The sequence below is a fragment of the Pelobates fuscus genome, chromosome 10 (genome assembly GCF_036172605.1).
Source record: "Pelobates fuscus isolate aPelFus1 chromosome 10, aPelFus1.pri, whole genome shotgun sequence".
NCBI lineage: Eukaryota > Metazoa > Chordata > Amphibia > Anura > Pelobatidae > Pelobates > Pelobates fuscus.
The window spans coordinates 107,112,304-107,136,994 of record NC_086326.1 but is presented as its reverse complement, the minus strand read 5'-3'; the positions used below and the strand labels follow the sequence as shown (position 1 = coordinate 107,136,994).

The window sequence follows — 24,691 nt, the reverse complement described above, 5'->3', positions numbered from 1 at the left end:
TAGTCGTAGACAAAGGAGGAGTGGTAGGAACATTAATAGAATTCACAGGCGTGACTTCAATAGTACATGATTCATGGCAGGCCTCACTCCATGATTTTATCTGCCCTGTCTCCCAGTCAAAAATGGGATTGTGGGCACGTAACCATGGATACCCTAACACTAACTGTGAAGAGGGAGAGGTGATGACCTGGAACCGAAAGGTTTCATAGTGTAAAACCCCTGTGTACATGTGTAACGGTGCAGTCTCATGAGTAACGACTGGAGATATCAATGGTCTACCATCTATGGCCTCAACGGCCAAGGGTATCTCCTTCTCCCTGATGGGAATGTTGTTTTTCTTTACAAAACCAGAGTCTATAAAATTCTCGGCTGCCCCAGAGTCAACCAAGGCGTATATATTTTCAACTATACAACTCTCTCCCATATGTAACGAAACAGGGAGAAGCAGTCGGTTAGGAGGCAATGTAGGAGACTTAGAAATCACACCCAAGGCCAGTCCCCTATAAGGTCTTAGGTGCGAGAGTTTTCCGGGAGCAAAGGACATTCCTTTACCATATGGTCTCTCCTACCACAATATAGGCAGAGTCCCTCCCTTCTCCTATGTAATTTTTCATTATCAGAGAGTTTGGCAACCCCTAATTGCATAGGTTCCTCTTCGGATACTTTAACACTCTCCGGTGTATTAACTCTGGGGTGAATAGGTGTAACAAAACGTCTATTTCTGTTCTTGGTATAGAGCCTGTCACGAATCCTATTATCTATATCAATGAGGTAGTCAATAAGGTCCTCTAAAGCAACAGGAAGCTCCTTAGCTGCTACCTCATCCAATATAGAGTCTGATAAGCCTTCCATGAAGGCAGTAGTTAACCCATTGTTGGTCCAATCTACCTGTGAGGCAAGAGTACGAAACTGTATAGCGTAATCAGCCACAGACCTAGAACCCTGTTTAACCCTCATTAATGCTCTTGCGGCATTTTTAGACCTTTTCATAGTGTCAAAAGTTCTGCGAAATGCTGTAAGAAAACTGTGAAAGTCATGCACCATAGGTCCATTAGCTTCCCAAATAGGATTTGCCCATTCAAGTGCTTTGTCGGTAAGTTGGTGCATAAAGAACCCAACCTTAGACCTCTCTGTGGGAAATGAACGTGGATACATCTCAAAGTGAAACTCTATTTGGTTAATGAACCCTCTGCATGTCTTAGAATCCCCTCCATACCTAGGAGGAGCTGTTAAATGGGCCGTAGCATTAGGCACAGTTGATACTTCAGGAAGACGGGGTGTAGGAGGGTTAGGTGTGGTTGCTGGAATGGTTCTAGCTAAGAGCGTCTGAAGAGCCTGGGCTATCTGATCCATTCGGTGATCCTGCTCTACAAATCTGCTGTTGAGCTAAATCTGCGGGGTCCATGGCCCTATCGTAATGTAACGAGAATATACCCCTACACGCAGGATCCAGCTAAACAGAAGGCAGAACAGAGGAGAGATACGTCTACCGGACCTTAGAATGGCCGGACTCGACGTATATAGGAGAAGTACAGAGTCAGGAACAATCCGGGGTCAAGGGCACAAAGAGACAGCGTAAACGAGGACAAGCCGGGGTCTGGTACACAGGAAACGGCAAGCCGGCAAACAGAACAGACAAGGATAAAGCGAAAACGAAGTCAGAATACAAAGCCACGGTCAAGTACGGAGGAACACAACTGAACACAAGAAGCGCTAAAGGGAACTGTAGCAGAAACCACGATAGGGCAAGGAACTAAGGGAAAAGGGTAAGTATAAATAGGTTCAAAACTAATGTGATTGGCTCCTGTCACTTCCACACCCCCAAAAGGTAAGTGTATGGGGTGTGTGGGATGACAGGGGCCAATGGGAGCCTTTTGGCAATTTAGGCTCCCACTGTCTCTTTAAGAGCGCGCCCGAGACTCGCGGCGCGCTCTTGGATTCAGGCGGGACATGTGACCGCATCTCGCAGTCACTGCCCGCCTTCCTGCCTGAAGCGTCGGATGAGCCGCAGGACCGCGCGCGGCTTGAAGAGAGGACCACGGCCGGCCCCTGGGAAAGGTGAGTAACGCTACAGAGTGTTGGTGTGTGCATGGACGGGCGGCTCCTGGAGGTTTTAGGCAGAGGGGCAGGTGCATGGGGGAGCTGTAACCTCCCTCCCTGCTCTGCTCCCTCCAGTGATGCCGGGAGCCGGAATATGACGTCATTCCGGCCTCAGCATCACTAAACAGCGCTCTATGGAGCAGTGCAGGGAGATGAACCACAGGGAAAGCTGAACCAAGGTAGGGCGGCTGGGCTGTCACATAAATGTGTGTGATTATTGCAGTGACAGTGAGTGTGTGTGTGTCAGTGAGTGTGCGCGCCTCAGTGTGTGTGTCACTGTGTTTAGATGACTGGTCCCCATCCAAGTACACGGGGAAGGGGTTTTTACTCACCTTTTTCTCCCACGTTGTACTGATCTCGCTGCAGCTGGCCCTGCCTCCATGACTGGTATCATCATCAATCTTGATGATCTCAGCCAATCCAATGCTTTCCCATAGGAAAACATTGGGAGGCTATTGAGCATGTGTGGCAAAACGCCATGCTGCGCCAATAAGCAGCTCCTCATAGAGATGCATTGATGCAGGGCGTGGAGACGCTATATGTAGGTACTGTGCAGCACTGACCCAGGATGCACTCCAGAGGTCGTCTGAGTGACTGTCACTAGAAGTGTTGCAAGGCAGCTATGTAAATACTGCCTTTTCTCTGAAAAGTGCAGGGTTTACATTGAAAAGTGTGCAGAGACAGATTATAGACACGAGAACAACTACATTAAGCTATAGTGTCCCTTTAAGAATTGTATTTTTGACATTGAAAAACCTGGCTCCTAACTTTTTGCTTGATTCCAAGCTAATTTCTCAAGCCCTGGCCTAAAGGTAAGCAAGCAGGAACATGTTTAAAACTATTTTTTTGAGATTATGTATTAGCCCTCAAGTTTTAAAGTCTAAAACTTTCCATTCCTGGGCTATTTTTATCCAGCCCTGTGTGATTTCTTCCCTGCCTACCACGTTCATCTGATCTCTTGTGAACGGAGAACTAAGTTTACAACATGACGAGGCTTCATATTTTGCTTTAACCTCTTCTTTACTAAACTCTATCTGCAGCAAAAAGACTTAGTAACAAATAACCAATCCAAAAGAGATATAGAGTCTACCAACAAAGGTTGCCTGCTCTTTCTTTGCTGCTCCACCTGGTCATATTTATCCTTTTTCTGTTCTTGTTATAACCCATTCCTTTTACTGCATATCACTACCTCCTCCTGGGGTGTTTTTGGTTTAGTTCTGTGGATATTCCTACCTTCTGTTGGATCCCTTGTTCCTACTTTCGACTTGTGTGCAGTTGTCTGCTGTCTCCGTTTGATCACAGCAACTCTCTTAATCTCATGTTCTCTTAAGTCATGTGTTCCATTTTCTCGCATTGCGATTTGGATCATCTCTGTGTCCTTTGTCCTACAGCCAGCTCTGAAAGGATTGTTGCAGGATATTTACTCCACATGTTGGCTCTGTGGTCATACTCCTTCCTGCATTTACTTATTGCTGCCTGCATGCTGCTTGTGCAACCTTCTGTTATTTGGGATGAGCACCCATTAAAACCACCTTTGTTTCACATGGTTGGTGAGAACTAAGAAAATCAGTACTTACTTTACAATTTAGAATGTGTCTCCTACTGACTGTGCAACAGCTGGCATCTACATCCGTCCTATTACGTCTATTTGAGACCCAATAGAATGAGCCCCAATATTGTTTGTATTGCCCTAATACAGCATTTCTTACTTATGGTCCTGAGACCATCGTTTCCTTAATTATTGGGTGAGCCCCAATCAGTAGTGTTGTGCTGAAGATTCTATATTTGGCAGACTATACCCTTGGGAATACACTTGACCCACATTACGTGCAGTCATGGGCACAGTGATGCATATGCTTAATTGGTAATGCTAATGTTGCACTTCACACGGAATAGCCGCTCTTCTGCACATTGATCAGAAGCTCATGGAATTAGGCTCCAAAGAATTAGGACCATTGGCACAAGGCATGCTTTTTAATGGAACCTTCATTAAAGAGTTGAACAAGCATGTAAATTTATACACGTCACTGAGCAGGGCACAATCTTCCCTGTGGAAGACAAGCCCCAATGAGTTTTAATTCGGTTTTTTTTTGGGTGGCCATGCCATCACCAGATTTTAGCCTAATGTCTCCATAGCATGTCAGCCGCAATCCCTTCTACCAAGATATGGTGGGCAGAACCTGCTCCAGCCACAATGTGGCATGGACTGGGGCCATGGTTCCCAAGGATGTGGTAGTGTCACGTTTCCAGCAGGTAAGCAAGGTCTTCTCAAATCCGTCTTCGTTTTGTCTCATTGTTTGAACTGGAAACTCATTTCCTTAGTTGCCTAGAGTCTTCTAATGACTTGAAGATTTGTCATATTTTTATTTCCTTCATCTGATTTCAACTCCACAACTTTCTTACCAAAGGAGCCATCCAGTTGACTTTGGATACCGGCGGATTCTTCAGCAACATATTCAAGTATAGAAAAAGACCGGACACTTCTGCCCAGTGATACATTTACATGATCTCAATGCCTTTTAAGTGTATTGTCACTTAAAAATGGAAGGCATACACCTGCTAAGGAAATTGTTGTGACCAGGCGATTGATTTACTTGCCTAGATATAAAAGATGTTGTTTCCCCAGGATTTTTCTGGACAGGTTGAGCATGACAGTTCACTTTCATGCTCTTTGGATTTCGTTTGGCCCTTATGGTGCTTAAAAAAGATCCTTAAGCCAGTCAGTCATGGCCCATCATGCCAGTATATGGGGCTGGGGAACCACTTGTGCTGATCGTTCCATGGGAGAAACATATACACATTAACTATCTGGAGTTCATAACTGGCTCTTTCACCATAAGAAGCTTTGACCTTACAGATTGCTGTACTCAAGAATAATGTGTCAGCAGTTTTAGTTGGTAGGTACTTGGTTTTAATTGCGTTCAGACATTATGAACGACATTTATCGAAACAATCATAAACTCCAGCACTCTTCAACTGGCTTCCGGATCCAGAGAGTATAGCTGTAGACAACGTTTTACAGAAAGTTGTCAAGTGTCAGACGTATAAGCTTTTGATGTAGACACATTTTCCTCTTCTCTGGAAGGCATTATTATTTCTATTTCCTTTGATATTCGGTGAGATTCGTTTTTTTTCTATTCTTTTTCTCATTCCGAACTGAAAATGTGTATAGTTAATGCTCTTCTTTGTTATGTCTCTGCTATTTCTTCGCTCTTCTTCATTCTGTTAACTTCTTATTTCTCATGTTTTAGTTAGAACTCTAGACCACTGGGTTTAGTGGCTTTTGTCTTTAGTAAGTGTGGAGACTGCTTTTGGAGCTCACACATTTCGAGGTGCTTCTGCCTACTGTGAATATTCTTTTGGAGCTTTGTTGGTTGATATCTTTCTGTCTGCCAAGTGGTGAGATACTGGGTGTTCTATTTTCACCCGACGTTGCATGCTTCGTTTTTGCCTTTATAAGAGGGTTAAAGCAAAATATGAAGCCTCCTAACATGTAGTAAAATTTGAAGATTATTCTAGCTTTATTGTACACTTAATCTTAATTTCAAATAATACGATAATACGCTGCTATATTAATGCAGGGGAAATGACCTCATAGAGCCACTATGTGGATGACATAAATAGCAGTTCTGTTGAATTCTTGATTTTGCTGAATTTATTTATTTCTTCCGCAATCATGTGTGAGTCCAGAAAAGGACTAAGAATGCTTTACACTAACTACTCAACAGATAATGTACAAACAAGGATGCTGGTTTGTAAGTTATTGGCTTTTTAGTTAATGCTCCCTAAATTCTCACACAAGCAATTCTCAGTTATTTTTTTGGTCTCTTCAATTAATAATATGCCCTCCTGTTCTTTTAAGATATTAATGAGTCATACATGTTCCACTTGAAAACATGGCGGGACTAAGAATTGGCTTATCCATTGGCACTGCAGGATCAGGCTTAGAAATTTGATGGGGGAAAAAAAATGACCACTGTAAGTTAGTTGGGGGTGTATAAGGACAATGTATGTGCTTTGATCTATAATTAGTTGTGGCTGTTTGTTTGTTATCTTCGTTAACTTTGAAACTTTACTAGAAATAATGCAGGATCAACTGTCAATTGTATTCCTTGTCACATGTTACAAAGGCTTACACAATTCTTGGGAGTTACCTATATTTCCTCTTTTCTTAATTGCCAACTGTGCATTTAACACTGATATGGACAAACCAGGATAGAATATCTAACTTAAGCCATTGAAAGATCAATGTGTGAATATACTTGGGTATTGGAAAAAGATAAATGCTAATTGTAGATTATGCTAACGTAGTGTACAGATAATCTTAATTTTAATAATGACAGGAGGCGAGTATTTTGCATAAACTTTCTTTACTTTATGCCTCCAGCAGCACAAGTCAATCAATCAAAAGAAAAGTTAACCAATCAGAGTCCAGCACATCCAGTATATAAGTCCCTGACAGGCTCTCCATTTCCTCTTTCTTTGATGTATCCATGCCCGGAGAAAAACTTCCGATGCTGTGTTGAAGAAACTTGAACCATAGAAACTTGATAACTTGCTGTATAAACTGTGAAAACTCGGGAACCGATCTCCGCTTTACCATGCGATGTCAAACTGAAAAACAGAGAAACAAGTGAAAGGTTTTGGAATACAACTGCTGTCCACATACCACATCTGTTCTGAGCTGTCCACATGAAATATTGTATAACGTTTCTATTCTTGAATAATGTAACCTGAGCATAGCGTGTGATACAACTGTGATCTGATAGTGTTGTGTCGACTAGCTACCGTCATGTGAGTTCAGCGTCCCTTGGTTCTGTTTTTACCTTTATCTTACCGCATGTGTCCCTAGCGTAAGTACTCACCAGTGGATACCCGAACACCCCCAAGAGTATAGGGCGGGAGATAAAATGAGTGGAGGGAAAATACTCGCCTCCTGTCATTATTAAAATTAAGATTATCTGTACACTACGTTAGCATAATCTACAATTGTATTACATGACAGGAGGCTTCCTATTTTGCATTTTTAACGCTGTGGTAAAAACAAAAAGGACGCGTGCGATGATTGGCGAAAATAAAAACACCCTGAAGGTATTTCTCTTGTCCAATCCGCAGTACGTAAAATATTAGTCAAAGAGGCTCCCGTCAAAAAGGAAATTAGTATGGTTGAGACAGGTGCTGTAAAGGGATCAAGGCTCCGTCCCATACATTCCATGCTGCCATGTAGCTACGTCTTGTACCCGGTGCCCATGATTCCCATAGAAGATCTTTAGTCGTTTGCGATAGATCTGAGACTGCCCCAGATCCCCTGAAAGAGTCCAGACTACCTGAGCAAACTACTTGAGCAAATGTCCTTAATAGTGATGGCTGAGGGTAGTGGGAATGAAAGGCCGACCGTTTGAATGACGGTCTGCCGGTACCTAAGATAGCCGACTTGGATCTTGCGGTCTTCTGCGGGATCCAAGATGGCCGCCGTTCGCGCCAAAAATGTTGAGCGGTCCGCGGTCGCGGTGTTAGCCGCGATCGCGGCCGTCAGCTAACAAACTGCAGAAAAAGCCCGGTGCTCCCAGGCTTCCCCCTCCCCACACGTATCCCCCCCCCCCCCAGAGATAACCCCTGCCCTTGGTGATGAGCGCGATCGCGGTAGCTACCCGCGATCGCACCGGGAAAGGTAGATCCCCAGCAGGGGGAGAATGATGACAGGGAGAGGGGAGACAGAGAGATGGGAAACAGGGAGGATAGAGCAAGCCAGTGAAAACCAATTAAAGCAACATAACATAACTAAAAACTTCTGACAAATCTAATGAGTCAATATCTATGGTTTAAATAAAATAGAAAAAAATAATACTCTGACCTGTGCCTTGGCTGGAGCAGCAAAGAAAGAGGAAATGGAGAGCCTGTCAGGGACTTATATACTGGATGTGCTGGACTCTGATTGGTTAAAACTTTTCTTTTGATTGATTGACTTGTGCTGCTGGAGGCATAAAGTAAAGAAAGTTTATGCAAAATAGGAAGCCTCCTGTCATGTAATAAAATTTATTTCCTCAGCAAAGTAAATTAAGATTTATTTTTTCAATATGTAGGTGTGAACTGTGAAGAATCATAGTAAATGTGCCAGACTGCAACATTTCCTGTAGTTTTCTTACTGCTTGGCAAGAGGATTCTGGAACTGATCATTCAACCGAAGATTGAGAGGTAAGCACTGTATTGCTTTCCATTCCAAGAGGTCTTTTACAAACAAGGACATATGTTTGACTAATGGTACACTTGGGTGTGTTTTCTGTAAGGTGAGATGACATTGCTGTATACGTCTGTATGGAGGAGTTAGAGAATTTAAGACCCAAGGAAGTGATGGAAGAACAGGAGCAACTCAAATCTCTAGGTAAGTGAATGTTTGTTGTTGTTGATTGTGTATATAGTTAAGACATTACCATATGTGTGAACTATATAACACTGGCCATACTGAGACATTTAGAGGTGTTACTCAACCTCCAGCAATTGCATTTGTATGTCATAAGCAAGACCAGAACAAGAGTTCCAGGCGAACAGAAGCCAAATGCATATCACATCGCATCAGAGAAGGCTAGGTGCCCAGTAGGTACCCAGGTAAGAGGAGAAGCTGTTGCAAGTTTTTAAAATGTATTTTGTTTAACCACTTTGGTTAATAAACCTTGATGTTTAAGCAAATACATTAATATGTTTATTATTATTTTAGTTAAATCAATTTAAATCGTTCTTCGAATATTAATAAGCGTGATTAATCTTTAAAGCTGGAGATGTGCCGTCTCATCACCCCCAGTGCCTAGAGTCAGCATCCCCAATATTCTGTGGCACATCTTCTCATATATATTGATCTGTTGGATCTTATCTATCACTAACCCTTCCGCTGGAGCAGCGTTTCCCAATTGGTGTTCCATGGAACCCTGGGGTTCCGCGGAACACCAATTTGGGTTCCGCCAAAAGTTAAAAAAATAAAATGGCAGCAGGAAGCGAGGGAGCAGTGGGCAGTGATCTCCTTGCTCGCAGCATCACAGCAGTGATTCTGGAGCTGGAATACGATGTCACTCCAGCATCACTAAGAGATGCACGAGGGAGCTGAGCAGGGAAATCACTGCTCCCTCGCCGCCTGCATGCCAGCCGCTCAGCAGCCCCACTGGACACCAGGGACTCCATGCCAGCACTCCTAAAGGTAGGGGGGCTGGGTGGAGTAAAATGTAAAAAAAAAAAAAGGTATGTGTGTCTGTCAAAGAGTATATGTGTGTCTGTCAGTGAGTGTGTGAGTGTATGTGTTTGTCAGTGAGAGTGTATATATGTTTGTATGTGTGTCTGTAAAAGAGTATGTGTGTTTGTCAGTGAGAGTGTATGTGTGTCAGTGTGTGGATCTGTGTGTCAAGGTTTGTGTATGTGTCACTGTATGTGCGTGTGTATGTGCCAGTGTATATCTGTGTGTGCAAGTGTGTGTGTATATGTCATTGTGTGTGTGTGTGTGTGTGTGTGTGTGTGTGTGTGTGTGTATCTGTGTCTCAAGGTGTGTGTCAGTGTGTCAGACACACACACACACACACACACATATACACATATATATATATATATATATATATATATACACATACATACACACACACACACACAGACACAGAGATATACACACCTTGACACAGACCGGCACATGCACATACAAACACAAATACACATACCTTGAAATATAGTGTGACAAAAGTACTCCTTTCCCTTGGTACCTTGTCCTGGGATGTTACACACAGTCTTTTCAGGCTTTAGAGACACTTCACACGCTGAATGAGGTAAAAGGACTTGCTCTTTTATTGTGGTCCCAAAATAAATGCACAGTAAGGTATAAAAGGTAACAAAATATGTAAAACAAAATCCTTGCTCTTCTGAGCACCAACTAAACAAAATAATTAGCTAACTGGGTAGGATGGCTTGTCCATTTCCCAACATAAACATAAACAACAACCTTACTGTTTCAGGGTTTTCAGCTCTCTGTTTCCACTCACAGAAATCAAACATAATCTCCCTCCTCCTTTGGCAGGGGAGTACTTAATAGCACCGGTAATTGACAATCCTTTTCAGGTGAGGTAAATTAGGATTCAAACTCTGGAACTGGACTTCTCACCTGTAGGTTACAAGCAACTTCCAAAATGTGGAGTGGAGCACTGGCCCACCCTACTCTCCAAGTGCTCCACCCCAGGGCCCAAATATACACATATTTAAAGTGCAATAGTCATTTTAACACATTTCCCTGGGGCTAATTACACAAAGTAGGAACCTTGCAAAATCTGGGGAGGTATATAGATTCCCTCCAGGACAAATACTTGCTTTCGGTCTCACATCCTCCCCCCCAGCTCAGACCTATTGGGTCGAGCGACCATGGACATTAGCGAGTGCATCTGCGAAAGACCATCTGCATTTCCCTGTTTACACCCAGCCCTACGCTCTATGGAGAAATTATAGGGTTGCAAGCTAAGGAACCAGCGGGTTACTCTATTATTTTTCTCCCTGTTTTGGCTCATCCAAGTAAGGGGTGCATGGTCTGTCACTAGTCTGAATTTTCGTCCAAAGAGATAGTATTTAAGTGTGTCTACTGCCCACTTTATAGCCAGACACTCCTTCTCAACAATGGAATAGTTTCTTTCTTGGGGATTAAGCTTCCTGCTTAAATATAATATGGGGTGCTCCTCACCCTGAATTTCCTGAGAGAGAACAGCACCAAGTCCTACATCAGATGCATCTGTCTGTAAAATAAATTCCTTAGAAAAATCAGGTGTTACCAACACTGGTTGGGCACAAATGGCTTCTTTAGGCTTTCTGAATGCTTGCTCAGTCTATGGGGACCATTTTACCACTACTGGAGCATTAGCTTTAGTAAGGTCAGTTAATGGGCTTCCAATTGTAGCAAAATTGGATATAAATCTCCTGTAATATCCAATGAGGCCAAGAAATGTTCTCACCTGTTTCTTAGTCAGTGGTCTTGGCCAATTTCGTATGGCTTCAATTTTAGCAACTTGGGGTTTCACTAGTCCCCTACCAATAGAGTAGCCCAAATATTTTGCTTCCTCTAGGCCAATCGTACACTTATTGGGGTTAGCAGTTAGGCCAGCATTTTGCATTCAGTTGAGGCCAGCCTGTACTTTTGAAAGGTGAGATTCCCAATCCTCACTGTGTACTACAACATCATCCAAGTATGCAGCTGCATAGCGCACATGCGGCTTTAGTATTCTGTCCATCATTCTTTGGAATGTGGCAGGGGCACCATGCAAGCCGAAAGGCAAAACTTTGTACTGAAATAGGCCATCAGGAGTAGAAAATGCTGTCTTTTCTTTTGCTCGCTCTGTGAGTGGTACTTGCCAATAACCTTTGGTTAAATCTAGTGTAGTGAGGTACCGAGCTCTCCCAAGTCGTTCCACTAGCTCATCAACTCTAGGCATGGGGTATGCATCAAACTTAGAAATAGCATTCAGTTTGCGATAATCATTACAAAACCGTACTGTATTATCAGGCTTTGGTACCAGCACAATTGGACTGCTCCAGTCACTTTGTGACTCCTCAATGACTCCAAGATCTAACATTTTCTTAACCTCTGCTCTGATATCTTCTCTGTGACCCTCGGGTATTCTGTATGGTTTGATATTGACCCTTTTTCCTGGTTCTGTCAAAATGTCATGTTTAAAGGACCACTATAGTGCCAGGAAAACATACTCGTTTTCCTGGCACTATAGTGCCCTGAGGGTGCCCCCACCCTCAGGAACCCCCTCCCGCCGGGCTCTGGGGAGAGGAAAGGTTTAAAACGTACCTTTATTCCAGAGCCGGGCGGGGAGCTCTCCTCCTCCTCTCCGCCTCCGATCCTCCCTTTCGGCTGAATGTGCATGCGCGGCAAGAGCTGCACGCGCATTCAGCCGGTCTCATAGGAAAGCATTATCAATGCTTTCCTATGGACGCTTGCATGCTCTCACTGTGATTTTCACAGTGAGAATCACGCAAGCGCCTCTAGCGGCTGTCAATGAGACAGCCACTAGAGGATTTGAGGGCTGGATTAACCCATTTATAAACATAGCAGTTTCTCTGAAACTGCTATGTTTATAAAAAAAAATGGGTTAACCCTAGAGGGACCTGGCACCCAGACCACTTCATTAAGCTGAAGTGGTCTGGGTGCCTGTAGTGGTCCTTTAATCACACTAGTCCTTCCTGGGACTGGGGAGAATACCTCTTTATTTAATATAATAAACTCCTTAACTTCCCTTGTCTGGTGTATTGACAGGGTCTCTGAGATATTTACTTCGGGGTCAATATTACACTTATCAGGGAAGGTTGAAGCCTCTGTAGTAACCAGAACTTCCCTTTCTTTCCATGGTTTTAGCAAATTGACATGGTATAATTGCACTTCCTTTCTTCTACCTGGTTGCCTTACTTTATAATTTACCTCTCCTACTCTTTCAATAATCTCATATGGCCCATGCCAAGTTGCCAGGAATTTGTTCTCTACTGTGGGAACCAGGACTAATACTCTGTCTCCTGGTTGAAATACTTGAATTCTAGCATTCTTATTATAGCTATTCTGCTGATTTTGTTGAGCCTTTTGCATGTGTTCTCTGACTATTGGCATAATGGCTTCAATACGTTCCTGCATCTGAGTTATGTGTTCTATTACACTGCGATGTGGGTTAGCTTCTTGTTCCCAAGTTTCCTTTGCTATGTCAAGTAATCCCCTGGGGTGTCTGCCATTTAATAATTCAAAAGGTGAGAAACCCGTAGAAGCTTGGGGTACTTCTCTAATGGCAAACATTAAATAGGGCAATAGAAAGTCCCAGTTTTTCCCATCTTTATCAGTTACTTTGCGCAGCATAGCTTTTAACGTTTTATTAAATTGCTCAACCAAACCATCGGTTTGTGGGTTATAAACAGAGGTTTTGAGGTGTTTAATGTGAAGGAGCTTGCAGAGTTCCTTTGTAACCTTGGACATGAATGGAGTACACTGATCTGATAGGATCTCCTTGGGAATCCCAACCCGGCTAAACTTAATCATTAACTCTTTAGCAATGGACTTTGCTGAGGTTGTACGCATAGGTATTGCCTCAGGGTAACGGGTAGCATAGTCTAGTACTACTAATATATACTGATGCCCCCTTCTGGATTTTACCAGAGGACCCACAAAATCCATAGCAATACGTTCAAAAGGCACTTCAATAACAGGCAAGGGTACTAAAGGGCTAGTCCTTCCTGGGTAAGCCGGAAAGGGCGCAGTGACCTGCCATTCAGGGCATGACGAACAGTAGTTTTTGATAGCTGCGATTACTCCAGGCCAATAAAATCTCCTCAAAACTAGCTCTCTTGTTTTGTCAACCCAAAACATGACTATGTGCAAGGTTTAAAGCGGCACTGTCATGCCGAACTTACCTTTCCTCAATCTCTTCCTCTTCTCCCCCTCTCTCGGGTTCTGTTATTCTTTTCTTCCTGTCTTCTTTAGTTTTCTTTAAAATCATAAGACAAAGTAGGGACTCTTTGTCTTATGGAGGATCTCTCCGCTTGACCAGCTCAGACCAGCGGAGGAGCAAAGTGTGCTTCATTTCCGCTGGTCAGAGCAATTTTCCCATGATCCCTAGCTTTCCTCCCTGTTCCCACAATGCTTCCTGTCAGTATTGCCGAACATCCTGTCACTTAGACAGAACGCCGGCAAAACTGCCGAATTGCATCCTAACAGAATGAGAAGAGTTTCTCCATTGGTGTTAGGATGCAATTCGGTACTTTGTTTGTATCGGGATTTCATTCTAATGAATGAAACTCCGATCCTATTAATTGACGCGGCTGCATCTTGCAGCCGCTTAGTAGATAACTCCCTAATTCCCACGGTATTAGGGAGCTATCTACTAAAAGGCTGAAAGACCTGAATTGGTCTTTCAGCCAACTTTACTAATACTAAGTAAAGATTACTTAGTATTAGTAAATAATATGCCCCTACTCGCTATATCGCGAGTAGGGGCATGTCTAGTAAGCAGTGAGCAGCCTGTGGCTGCTCACTGTAAAAAAAAATAAACTAATAAACACTCCCCCCCCCCCCCCTCCGCGCGGGGGTTAAAGATGGGGGGGGGGCGGGGCCTGACTGCCAAGCTGAATGGCAGCACTTGAAGCGAGCTCCACAGACAATTGCTGAAATAATGCACTAAACGGGTATTAAACTGGGATAACCCCAAACCTATGACAGCAGAGACAACCCTGTATACCTTGGGGACACATATCGGTGTGCTCCAGAGAAGGATTGGCAGTCTACACCCCAAATCCTTTTTGCGGCCTACCTGTGAGCACCGACGGGGGACGCGGCCGATTCCCCGGCGGACAGCTCTGATGGAGCATCTAGAGGCGGAAGGGAACCCCCTCCTCCCCCTGCCGGTGAGGGATATCCCGGCACCCACCCACTGCCTTCTGCCTTGCAGCGGAGGGGCAATCCAACAACGTGTAGCCCACCATGCTGCCTTAGTAAAGATGGCGGACACCGTGCAGGCCTACAACACACGAGGCCCACTAGAGCCACTCGAGATCCGAATCGACAGGCTGTTCATGGCATTCTGGAAAAAGCTTGAAAGTAAACCGAACCTGCCTGCGGACAAACCGAGATCAGCACACCTGGAAGTCAACTCACCTCAAGCTTCCAGCTCCCCAACAAGACTGAACCACCGAAAGGCTTATGCACGGACCCATGAGATGCGTTGGAATCTGGGTAAGATTACCTGCCACACACCAAGCAGCCCGACAGCACTTTCCAGAGGCCCGCTACGCCTGAGACGGCGGAGGAAGCGCCCACGTGCCACAAAACAAGCTGCGCGACGAAAGGCAATAAGCAGACAAGCGGTGAGCCGTGGAGCTCCACAGCCATCCAGCCCCTTGGAACACACGAACGACAAGCGGAGAGCCGAGGAGAAGGGAGAAAGGTACAAGCGAGATCAGTAGCTGCCAACTCCAGCTGTCGGCTTGCAAGCCCATGCTCTGTGGGACAGTAAATTCCCTATGATGGGGATAGGCTAACAACCAAGTCAAGCACTATGCCACATGCTATAACCATGGTAACTGAATGTAAGCTTAACATGCTATTTAGAAATCGCCCCAGTTCAAGAGTACTTCCAGGTTAACCATGATTCACTTTGTCATCCCTGTCTGGTTCTTAACCTAATCTTAATATTAATGCAAGTAACGGCGTTATACACAGCCTGAAGCCGGACTGTAAAGTGTGACAGGACTTTCCCGTGGCTACTCTGAGTTTCCCAATTACAGGAGTGCAGATCTGATTCATCCCTGATTGAAGCAGATGTATCCTCACTCACTAACACCCTTATGTTTCGTTGTCATCTAATTTCTTATCTTTTAATTTTCTTTAATAGTCCATTCAGTACCTAGTGCTGGTATTACTTTCAACTCATATACTCTAAGCAGTGTGGTAAACTTGTTCTTGTTAATATTCTTGTTATTCAAACATGTTTATGACCTACATCTAAATACTTGTGCATCCCTGAAAGTGTTAATTCCTCTCATGTCATATATTCTACTGGCAACTTTTAATTTTCTGTAACCTTGACGACATGTTATTATCTGCTTACCTGTTACCCTAAGCACTACAGGGATGAAGATTGACAAAAACAGCTAATCTTAATCCTGCAGTGCCGCAAAACAGCCAGATTGGCCCATGTGAGATTCTTCCCTTGGAAGCATAGGTCCTAGACCTTACCACACAATCTAGCAGGCATTCCTCCTGCTGCTGTCGATATCTGTATGGTTCATGATGGGCATGCTAACGTTACCACCATCTTAAAATATGCCTTTTCCCTATGTTTTAAACCTAAGTACCCAGCGGCTACCAAGCTCCAGAATTAAACATAGTTTAGCATGTTATATAAATCTCTCTTCTTTGACAATGTTAATGTCAGCATGTACATGATGTCTCAATCACGCTTATTGCCTTGCCATTACCTGACATAACTTTTACTAACCTGTTTATTATGTTAAAAAATGTGCAGTTCTCTTATACGCCACAGTATTATGCCTTTGGAAATATCTATATCTGCTGTCGTGGCAAAAAAAGCCTGTCTGTTAAACTTTTGCACAACAAAAATAAAGAATTAAAAAAAAAAAAAGATGGGGGGGGACCTACTGTCCTCCCCCCTGGCCCCCACCCCTGCGCGGTGGGTGGTGGCGGCCCTAATTAAACAATAAGGGGGGGGGACCTACTGTCCTCCCCCCCCCCCCCCGGCCCCCACCCCTGAGCGGTGGGTGGGGGCCCTAATAAAACAATAAGAGGGGGGGACCTATTGTCCTGGCCCCCACCCCTGCGCAGTGGGTGGGGGCCCTAATAAAACAATAAGGGGGGGGACCTACTGTCCTCCTCCCCTGGCCCCCACCCCTGAGCGGTGGGTGGGGGCCCTAATAAAACAATAAGGGGAGGGGCCTATTGTCCTCCCCCCCGCCCTGGCCCCCACCCCTGCGCGGTGGGTGGGGGCCCTAATAAAACAATAAGGGGGGGGGACCTACTGTCCTCCCCCCCCCCCGGCCCCCACCCCTGAGCGGTGGGTGGGGACCCTAATAAAACAATAAGGGGGGGGACCTATTGTCCTCCCCCCCAGCCCCCACCCCTGTGCAGTGGGTGGGGGCCAGAATAAAACAATAAGGGGGGGGGGACTTACTGTCCTCCCCCCCTGGCCCCCACCCCTGAGCGGTGAGTGGGGGCCCTAATAAAACAATAAGGGGGTGGGGACCTATTGTCCTCCATCCCCCCTGGCCCCCACCCCTGCGCGGTGGGTGGGGGCCCTAATAAAACAATAAGGGGGGGGACCTACTGTCCTCCCCCCGGCCCCCACCCCTGAGCGGTGGGTGGGGGCCCTAATAAAACAATAAGGGGGGGAGGACCTATTGTCCTCCCCCCCGGCCCCCACCACTGCGCGGTGGGTGGGGGCCCTAATAAAACAATTAGGGGGGGGACCTATTGTCCTCCCCCCCGCCCCCACCCCTGCTCGGTGGGTGGGGGCCCTAAATGACCCCCCCCCATCAAGGTGACTAGGGGTCCCAAGCCACTAGTCACCCCCCCCCCACCCAAAACATTCTATCCCCTACCTACCCCCCTCACCCTAAAAATAGTGAGGGGGGAATAAAATAACTAACCTGTAAAAAAAATAATTAAACTTACCATTTGACGTCGTCTTTTTTCTAAATTCTTCTTTCTTCAGCCCCCCAAAAGGCCAAATAAAAATCCATCATACCCGTCGCACAAAAAAAGAGCGCAAACAAAAATTAATCCATCTTCACCCATGGAGGGCACGCCGCGTACTGAGCTCCGCAGGGCGGGTCAAGGCTTATAAAGCCTTGCCCCGCCCTGCAATTAGGCTTAGAACACAATGATTGGTTGGTTTAAGCCAATCAGAGTGCTCTGTGTCATTTTACACAGCGTGGGAAAATTCCAAAGAACTTTCCCACGCTTGTAAAATGACACAGAGCACTGTGATTGGATGGCTTGAAAACCATCCAATCACAGTGATCTGTCATTTTACACAGGCTGCTCACTGTTTAGTGGACATGCCCCTACTCGCGGTATAGCGGTTAATCTCCCTTGTGCTATTATGGGGGTCATATTGACCCCCATAGAGTGAGGGGGGGACCTGGGGGGCTTATGAAGTGGTGGGGAGCTCTGCTCCCTGCCGCTTCTATAGTTACATATTACAAGGAGGGAGCTGCACGCCGGTAGCTCCCTCCTTGTAACAAACTGAACGAACAAACTAACACTGATACTCAGTGTTAGTTTGTTTGTCTGATGTTTCTATTCATTCATTCGTCTGTCTGATGAATGAATGAATAGGTGAAATTCCCGTTCGCATGTCCAGGTGTTTCACTGGGCATGTGCGGGAATCTCACAGTCTGTGTAGTGTGGGTAGATGACGTGTCCCATAGGGACCTCACCTACCCACACAAAGATGGTGGCGCCCTGAATATAGATCGGGGCAGAAGATAAAGAATTAAAAAGAGGTAATCTGGGGGGCTTAGGGGCATTTGGGGGTGACTAGGGGGTCGATTGGATGTAGTGGAGGCGGGAGGGGGGTTAAAAAAACCGGGATTCGGCATGACAGTGCCGCTTTAACACTGTGTGCCAATAGGCTTGTGGTACTAACAGCTGCTTTGTAATAACTGACTCTTTTTTCTCAACTCTGTACAACAGATCATTATCCACTTCAAAATAAGGGTAAGTAAGAGAATTCCCTGGATTGACAGGGGATCCATTCCTTATAGAAATATTATTCCTGGCTACCAATAATGTTGGGTCAGACCACTGTGCACTTCTGAAATTACCGGGCCTAACCTCTAAATCAATTTACTATTTCTGGTTCAGAGCTTCTAGAAGGTTTGTTCTGGGTTTTCACCAACTAATGTTTTTATAGGGGAGTGCTGCATATTGTTAGGCCCATCATCATGATCTCTCTCATCTGCCAGAGTATCTGCAAAAGGAAATTCATCATTCTGTTCACCTGATGGGTTTTCAAAACATGCCCATATGTCTAGAAAATGGGGAAAATCCCTCCAATAATCATCTCATGTGCCAGTTTTGGGACCAGCCCCACTCTGCAGTTTACAGTACCACACTGGGTCTTAACAAGTATATCTGCAGTAGGGTAGTTATGTATATCCCCGTGCACACAAGCAATATCAACTTTTTCAGAGTTCACAATATGAGTATCCTGTAATAAGGATTGGTCTAGAAGGGTAACCATACTCACTGAATCTAGCAATGCCTGTATATTTTTTCCCTCCACATTCACGGTACACTCAGGGTGACTATTCAAAAGAACCATTTTTTTCCGCAGAACATACAACCTGTGAATAAAGTGCAATTCCTTCCCAATTATTACCAAAATTACTCTCCATTGGTTCAACATTTTCAGGACAGTCTTTTGCAATATGTCCAAAGTTTCTGCATTTAAAGCATTTTATACCATAATTAGTACTTTTTGATTCCTTTGTAGGCTCTTCCCACCTCCCAAAGTCTTTTTCTCTTTTAACAATGTCTCTTGGGTAATACAACCCTGTTCTCTCATCAAAAGACCGCCTTTTCCCTGGAACAGTCTTACCAGATTTTCTGGGGTTGTAGGTTTTCGGATTCTTGGGTCTCTCTTGGCCAGGAGGTTGAAGCAGTTCTCCCGCTGCTATATACCGTTCAACCAATTCAACCAATTGGTCTGTTGTTTGGGGATTGCTCTGACTGACCCACCGACGAAGTCCAATAGGTAAGCCTCTTAGGAATCTTTCCATCACCAGTTGCTCCACAATGCGGCTGGGTGAGTTGATCTCTGGCTGCAACCATTTTCTGGCAAGGTGTATCAAGTCAAACATCTGTGAACGAATCGCTTTATCCAGGCTGTAAGTCCACGAATGAAATCTCTGGGCAGGGACAGCTGTTGTCACCCCCAGGCGTGCCAGTATTTCTGCTTTCAGCTTCTTGTAGTCACTGGCTTCCGCTGGTTCCAGATCATAGTATGCTTTCTAGGATTCACCAGTAAGAAATGGTGCTAGCAGACTTGCCCATTCCACTTCAGGCCAACCTTCTCGCTCAGCGGTTCGCTCAAGTGCCATCAGGTAGGCCTCTACATCATCTGTGGATACCATCTTTTGCAAGTAGTGACTCACTCTGATCACCTTTGTACATTGTGGTGATTCTGTGGCATCCCTGGCCAGCCTTTGTGATAGACTCTGGATCTCCTGCTGTATGGCACATGTGGCATGCTGCTGCTCCTCTCTGAGCAATTGATGAGCTGCTGCCTGTGTTGCTTCAACTTGCTTGAATAAAGCATCTGTATTTTCCTTTTGAGCCAGTACAAGCTGCTGCAGTATTGAAATGCTCTCTTGCTGTATTGCATTAGTCTCTGCAGTCCTCCTGTTTGTCTCTTGCTGTACAGCAGTGGACTGGAGCAAAGCTTTCATGACATCCTCGATTTTCTCAGCAGTCTCTTTCTCCCTACTTACAGACTTTGCCGTGTGCTGCCCGAATCCTCCACCATATGCGACAAAAGTACTCCTTTCCCTTGGTACCTTGTCCTGGGATTGGGGTGTTACATACAATCTTTTCAGGCTTTAGAGACACTTCACACGCTGGATGAGGTAAAAGGACTTGCTCTTTTTATTGTGGTTCCAAAATAAATGCACAGTAAGGTATAAAAGGTAACAAAATATATAAAACAAAATCCTTGCTCTTCTGAGCACTAACTAAATAAAATAATTAGCTAACTGGGTTGGATGGCTTGTCCATTTCCCAACATAAACATAAACAACCTTACTGTTTCAGGTTTTCAGCTCTCTGTTTCCACTCACAGAAATAAAACACAATCTCCCTCCTCCCTTGGCAGGGGAGTACTTAATAGCACCGGTAATTGACAATCCTTTTCAGGTGAGTTAAATTAGGATTCAAACTCTGGAACTGGATTTTTCCAACTTCCAAAATGTGGAGTGGAGCACTGGCCCACCCTACTCTCCAAATGCTCCACCCCAGGGCCCAAATATACACATATTTAAAGTGCAATAGTCATTTTAACACATTTCCCTGCGGCTAATTACACAAAGTAGGAACCCTGCAAAATCTGGGGAGGTATATAGATTCCCTCCAGCACAATTCCTTGCTTTCGGTCACAATAGATACACACACCTTGACACACAGATACATACACACACACACAGATACACACTGTGTGTCAAGGTGTGTGTATCTGCATGCCAGTGTGTGTGTATCTGTGTGTCAGATTCATACACAGACACATACAAACACAGATACACACACCTTGACACACAGATACATACATACACACACACACACAGATACACACTGTGTGTCAAGGTGTGTGTATCTGTGTGCCAGTGTGTGTGTGTGTGTGAATCTGTGTGTCAGATATACACACAGATACACACACTGGCACATACAAGCTCAGATATACACACCTTGACACACCGGCACATACATGATGAAAATGCCATCTAGACACATGTTCAGGAAATATGCTGAGTAGAAATATAACTGGTTCTAGGGGCAATAACACCCATGTACATGACCTAATAATAACCGAACCTCCTCAAAATAGGGCTTGATTAAATTGTGTGTAGCTGTAGCAAACATACCCAATCCACGAGCCTGTGATGCTAACTTTGCCAGGCCACGTGAGTGGAACCTATTTTCTCCCATCCGTGTGATAAACTGGTGGTGGGGATTAGTTTCCCCCCTTTATTATGTAGAGCCCCCACCTGCCGCTAATTGGTGGGGTTTAGGGGGGAGCAATAGATTCTCCCCTATTATTACTTGGGTCCCCACTCACCAGTAATGGGTGAAGACAATAGATTCGCCCTTCCCCCATCCCCCCCGCCCATTAGTACTTAGGCCCCCACCAGCTGGCACTGTGTGTGTCCCCTTCCTGTTAATTATTATAATAGATGCCCCACTATAAGGGTATGGGGGACCAGTTTCAGTTCCCTCTTTATTGAATTTGGGGGTGTCTTTTTTTTACAACAGGGAGCAGCTCTCTAATACTTGTGGGATTGCCATTATATATTCAAGCTTGTGTATGTCTTGTGTAATTGGGAGAAAAACGTTGATTTCCTTCATGATGGGTGCCTAGACCTCCAATAGTCATATAGAGAATAAGTGTGGAGCAGGCCATAACGTTTACCACTAAGTGCAAGGAAATTAGCAAATGGATCCTTTGGCATAATGCCCCTCTAACTCTAGGACACAGTTCAAATAAATGCATATAAAGAGTTGGCCTAATTGTAAAGTGTAACAGATCCCTGTATACTCCGGCAGAGTATTTCCACTGTAAGTCTCCCAAGTTCCAAGGGCTGCAGTGATTATATCTCATGGTTCCAAGCAGAGTAGTGATTAGAGCTCTCCAATACCCCAAACGTGCGCCTAAACTTCATGAAGGGGTAAAACGAATGTGTTTAATCCAGGCTCAATGGCCTGCTTTTATACAATACAGGGACACAGTAAACACACCCCTGACACTCCCACACAAACCTGATAATCCCCCTACCGAACCTGAGAGGGGACTAGTTACAAGTTACAAACTCCTCCTCTGTGCCTGAGAGATTATTGAGTCAGGAACTGAACTAACTCCATTATCACCAGGCACAGAAAAACATACAATATTACAAAACCCCCAAAATACCTTTAAAACACATAAAAACCCCACAAAAGTTACATCCCCTGACCCCGATCTGGGTGACCAACATATCCGAAAATCACCCAGATCGATTCAGGGGTTTGAGATTTTCCTGGAAGTCATATCTGATCGACTGCACACATAGTCCTATGCCGAAAACAGTTCCAGGAGAAAAGTGGTAGTGGTCGGTCAATTTTTCCATACCGTGGAGCTTGTTCCCTTCATCCAGACGAACGATCCCAACGAACAGTGTTCTTCTAAGTTATATAAAACCAAACACAGGCCGTACCAACACGAGGAACCCCCAACCCAAATGGACAACCCCCCCTCCCCCCCACCCAGGTGACCGGGGGCGACCTAGGGATATACGACTTTCAAACTCTCGGAGGCACATACCGACACAGCAAGCGAAAGCTCCCCACGAAAAGGAAAGAGACCTTCCTGAGACGACCAGAAAACACATGGGAAAGCAATAAGGCAGCAAACAACCTGAACCACCGGCAGCAGAAGTATAGTATATAGGGATGACAATTGGAGACGACTACCGTCTACACACCTGACCCCACCGTAAACAAGGGACGACAAATTCATCGGATACGATGACATAGACAACATCCAATACTACCTATACTAGTAAAAGCCAATACAGACGAAGGCCCCAGCCGGGCACATACTTCTATTCAGGACACATGACACAACTGACCATTCAGGGCTACATAGCGGCCGCCCCGACCAATGGAGCTCCTTACAACCCATTTTTTTTTTAAACAAAACAGATACTACTTAGCTCACAGGCGACACAAGCCAATCAACATGCAGAGATATCGCATACCTCACATTAAGCCGACCTACCTCGGACCTCCCATAGACATTACCATGGTATGATCTGAATCGAGTAGTCACCAGCAGTAGACACTAATGTCCCGCAGTCCTAACAGATAGGGACATACACAAAACCGGCAAAACACGGGTACAAATAACTGAAATCTAGCATACGGTTTCACACACCTCAACTATGCTTATCTATGCACCTAAAATAGTAGCAAATTTAGTTCGAACCAACACTTATGGCACCTAAGGTTATTATCTAATGCTTTGAATGTGAACACAAGGGCAATGCCATTAACAATGTGAAAATGTAACAACAGACAAGACAAGCGCTGTATTAGACTGTTTATGTCTTACGAAAAATGGAAAAATAAAGAATGTAAAAAAAAAATAAAAAAAACACAGACGATCATGGAAGTCCAGCGGTGTTCAGGAGTTTTAGTGTCCGAAAATAGTTCCATGAACTATTTCGACGACCAAACACCACTGCCTGTGTTCATGCGAACAAGATGGCCACCACCTCATGGTCGTTTATACGAATTGCGGCCACGCAGACGAACAATTAGAACACTGTGGTTAGGATTGTTACAATGCATCCATTATGCTTAACAAGCTCCCGGGTGGTCCATAGTTCATGCGGCTGTTCGGTTCCAAAATAGCATAGGGGAATCACACGAACCAAGCCAGTTAAATAGTCTTTTACAGGATTCCGGGCAGGGCCCATAGTCTGTGGGCAGCAGGCTGGCAAGCAGGCTCCTCCTGGAGCTCGTGGCAAACTGATGTAGGAAAGGGAGTTTGTCACATAAAGTATATAGTTTTTTAATATATTTAGTAAGGAATTTGAGTTGATTAGTATTTGAAGAATATATATTGGCTTAGGTTATATGAGTATCATTTAATTAACATTACCACCAAAAATCTTAATCTGTCCCCCAGTTCCAAATATTGTCTTTGCAATGTAAAGGCCCAGTCTCTGTGTATCAAAATAGACACTCCACTGCTTTTAGTTGTAGTGTAGGAGTAAAAGGTATTGGGGAATTTGATTGACTTAAAGGGACACTATAGTTACAAGAACAACTACAGCTTAATGGAAACACTGACCTTTCAGCGAAACACTGCCTTTACACAAATACTAGACTTCTTTTTAGTATATTGATGGGGATTTCCTGTTATACCAGGGGAGGACAAGCAAATTGGTCATGGACTCAGGGCCTGTGTTTTGTAGGGTACTGATCCCCTTGAGCAGTTGTAAGGCTGGCTGGGAAGTTAAAGGACCACTCTAATCACCCAGACCACTTCAGCTTAATGAAGTGGTCTGGGTGCCAGGTCCAGCTAGGGATAACCCATTTTTTTTTATAAACATAGTTTCAGAGAAACTGCTATGTTTATTAATGGGTTAAGCCTTCCCCCTAATCCTCTAGTGGCTGTCTCATTGACAGCCACTAGAGGCGCTTGCGTGATTCTCACAGTGAGAGCACGCAAGCGTCCATAGGAAAGCATTGTAAATGCTTTCCTATGCGACCGGCTGAATGTGCGCGCAGCTCTTGCCGGGCGTGCGCATTCAGCCGACGGGGCGG

At 44.8% G+C, this 24,691-nt stretch overlaps 3 protein-coding genes across 5 annotated transcripts in view; 1 reads left to right on the top strand and 2 right to left on the bottom strand.

Moving 5' to 3' along the window:
• The window catches only part of LOC134574781 (oocyte zinc finger protein XlCOF7.1-like), a 51,552-nt gene extending 48,098 nt beyond the window's left edge, over positions 1-3,454 (bottom strand). The window contains exon 1 of the mRNA XM_063433861.1: positions 3,334-3,454. Coding sequence (XP_063289931.1) covers positions 3,334-3,454 — 121 coding nt within the window. The remainder of the gene's footprint in view (positions 1-3,333) is intronic.
• CLP1 (cleavage factor polyribonucleotide kinase subunit 1) overlaps positions 1-24,691 on the bottom strand; it is a 386,408-nt gene that overhangs the window by 285,318 nt on the left and 76,399 nt on the right. The window lies entirely within an intron of this gene.
• Positions 1-24,691, top strand: part of LOC134575477 (oocyte zinc finger protein XlCOF6.1-like) — a 37,587-nt gene that overhangs the window by 6,956 nt on the left and 5,940 nt on the right. For 2 of the 3 annotated variants that reach the window (XM_063434783.1, XM_063434782.1), the window contains exons 2-3: positions 8,184-8,295; positions 8,388-8,482. In XM_063434783.1, coding sequence (XP_063290853.1) covers positions 8,416-8,482 — 67 coding nt within the window. In that variant the 5' untranslated portion in view covers positions 8,184-8,295; positions 8,388-8,415. The remainder of the gene's footprint in view (positions 1-8,183; positions 8,296-8,387; positions 8,483-24,691) is intronic. The other variant, XM_063434784.1, reaches the window with a different exon arrangement.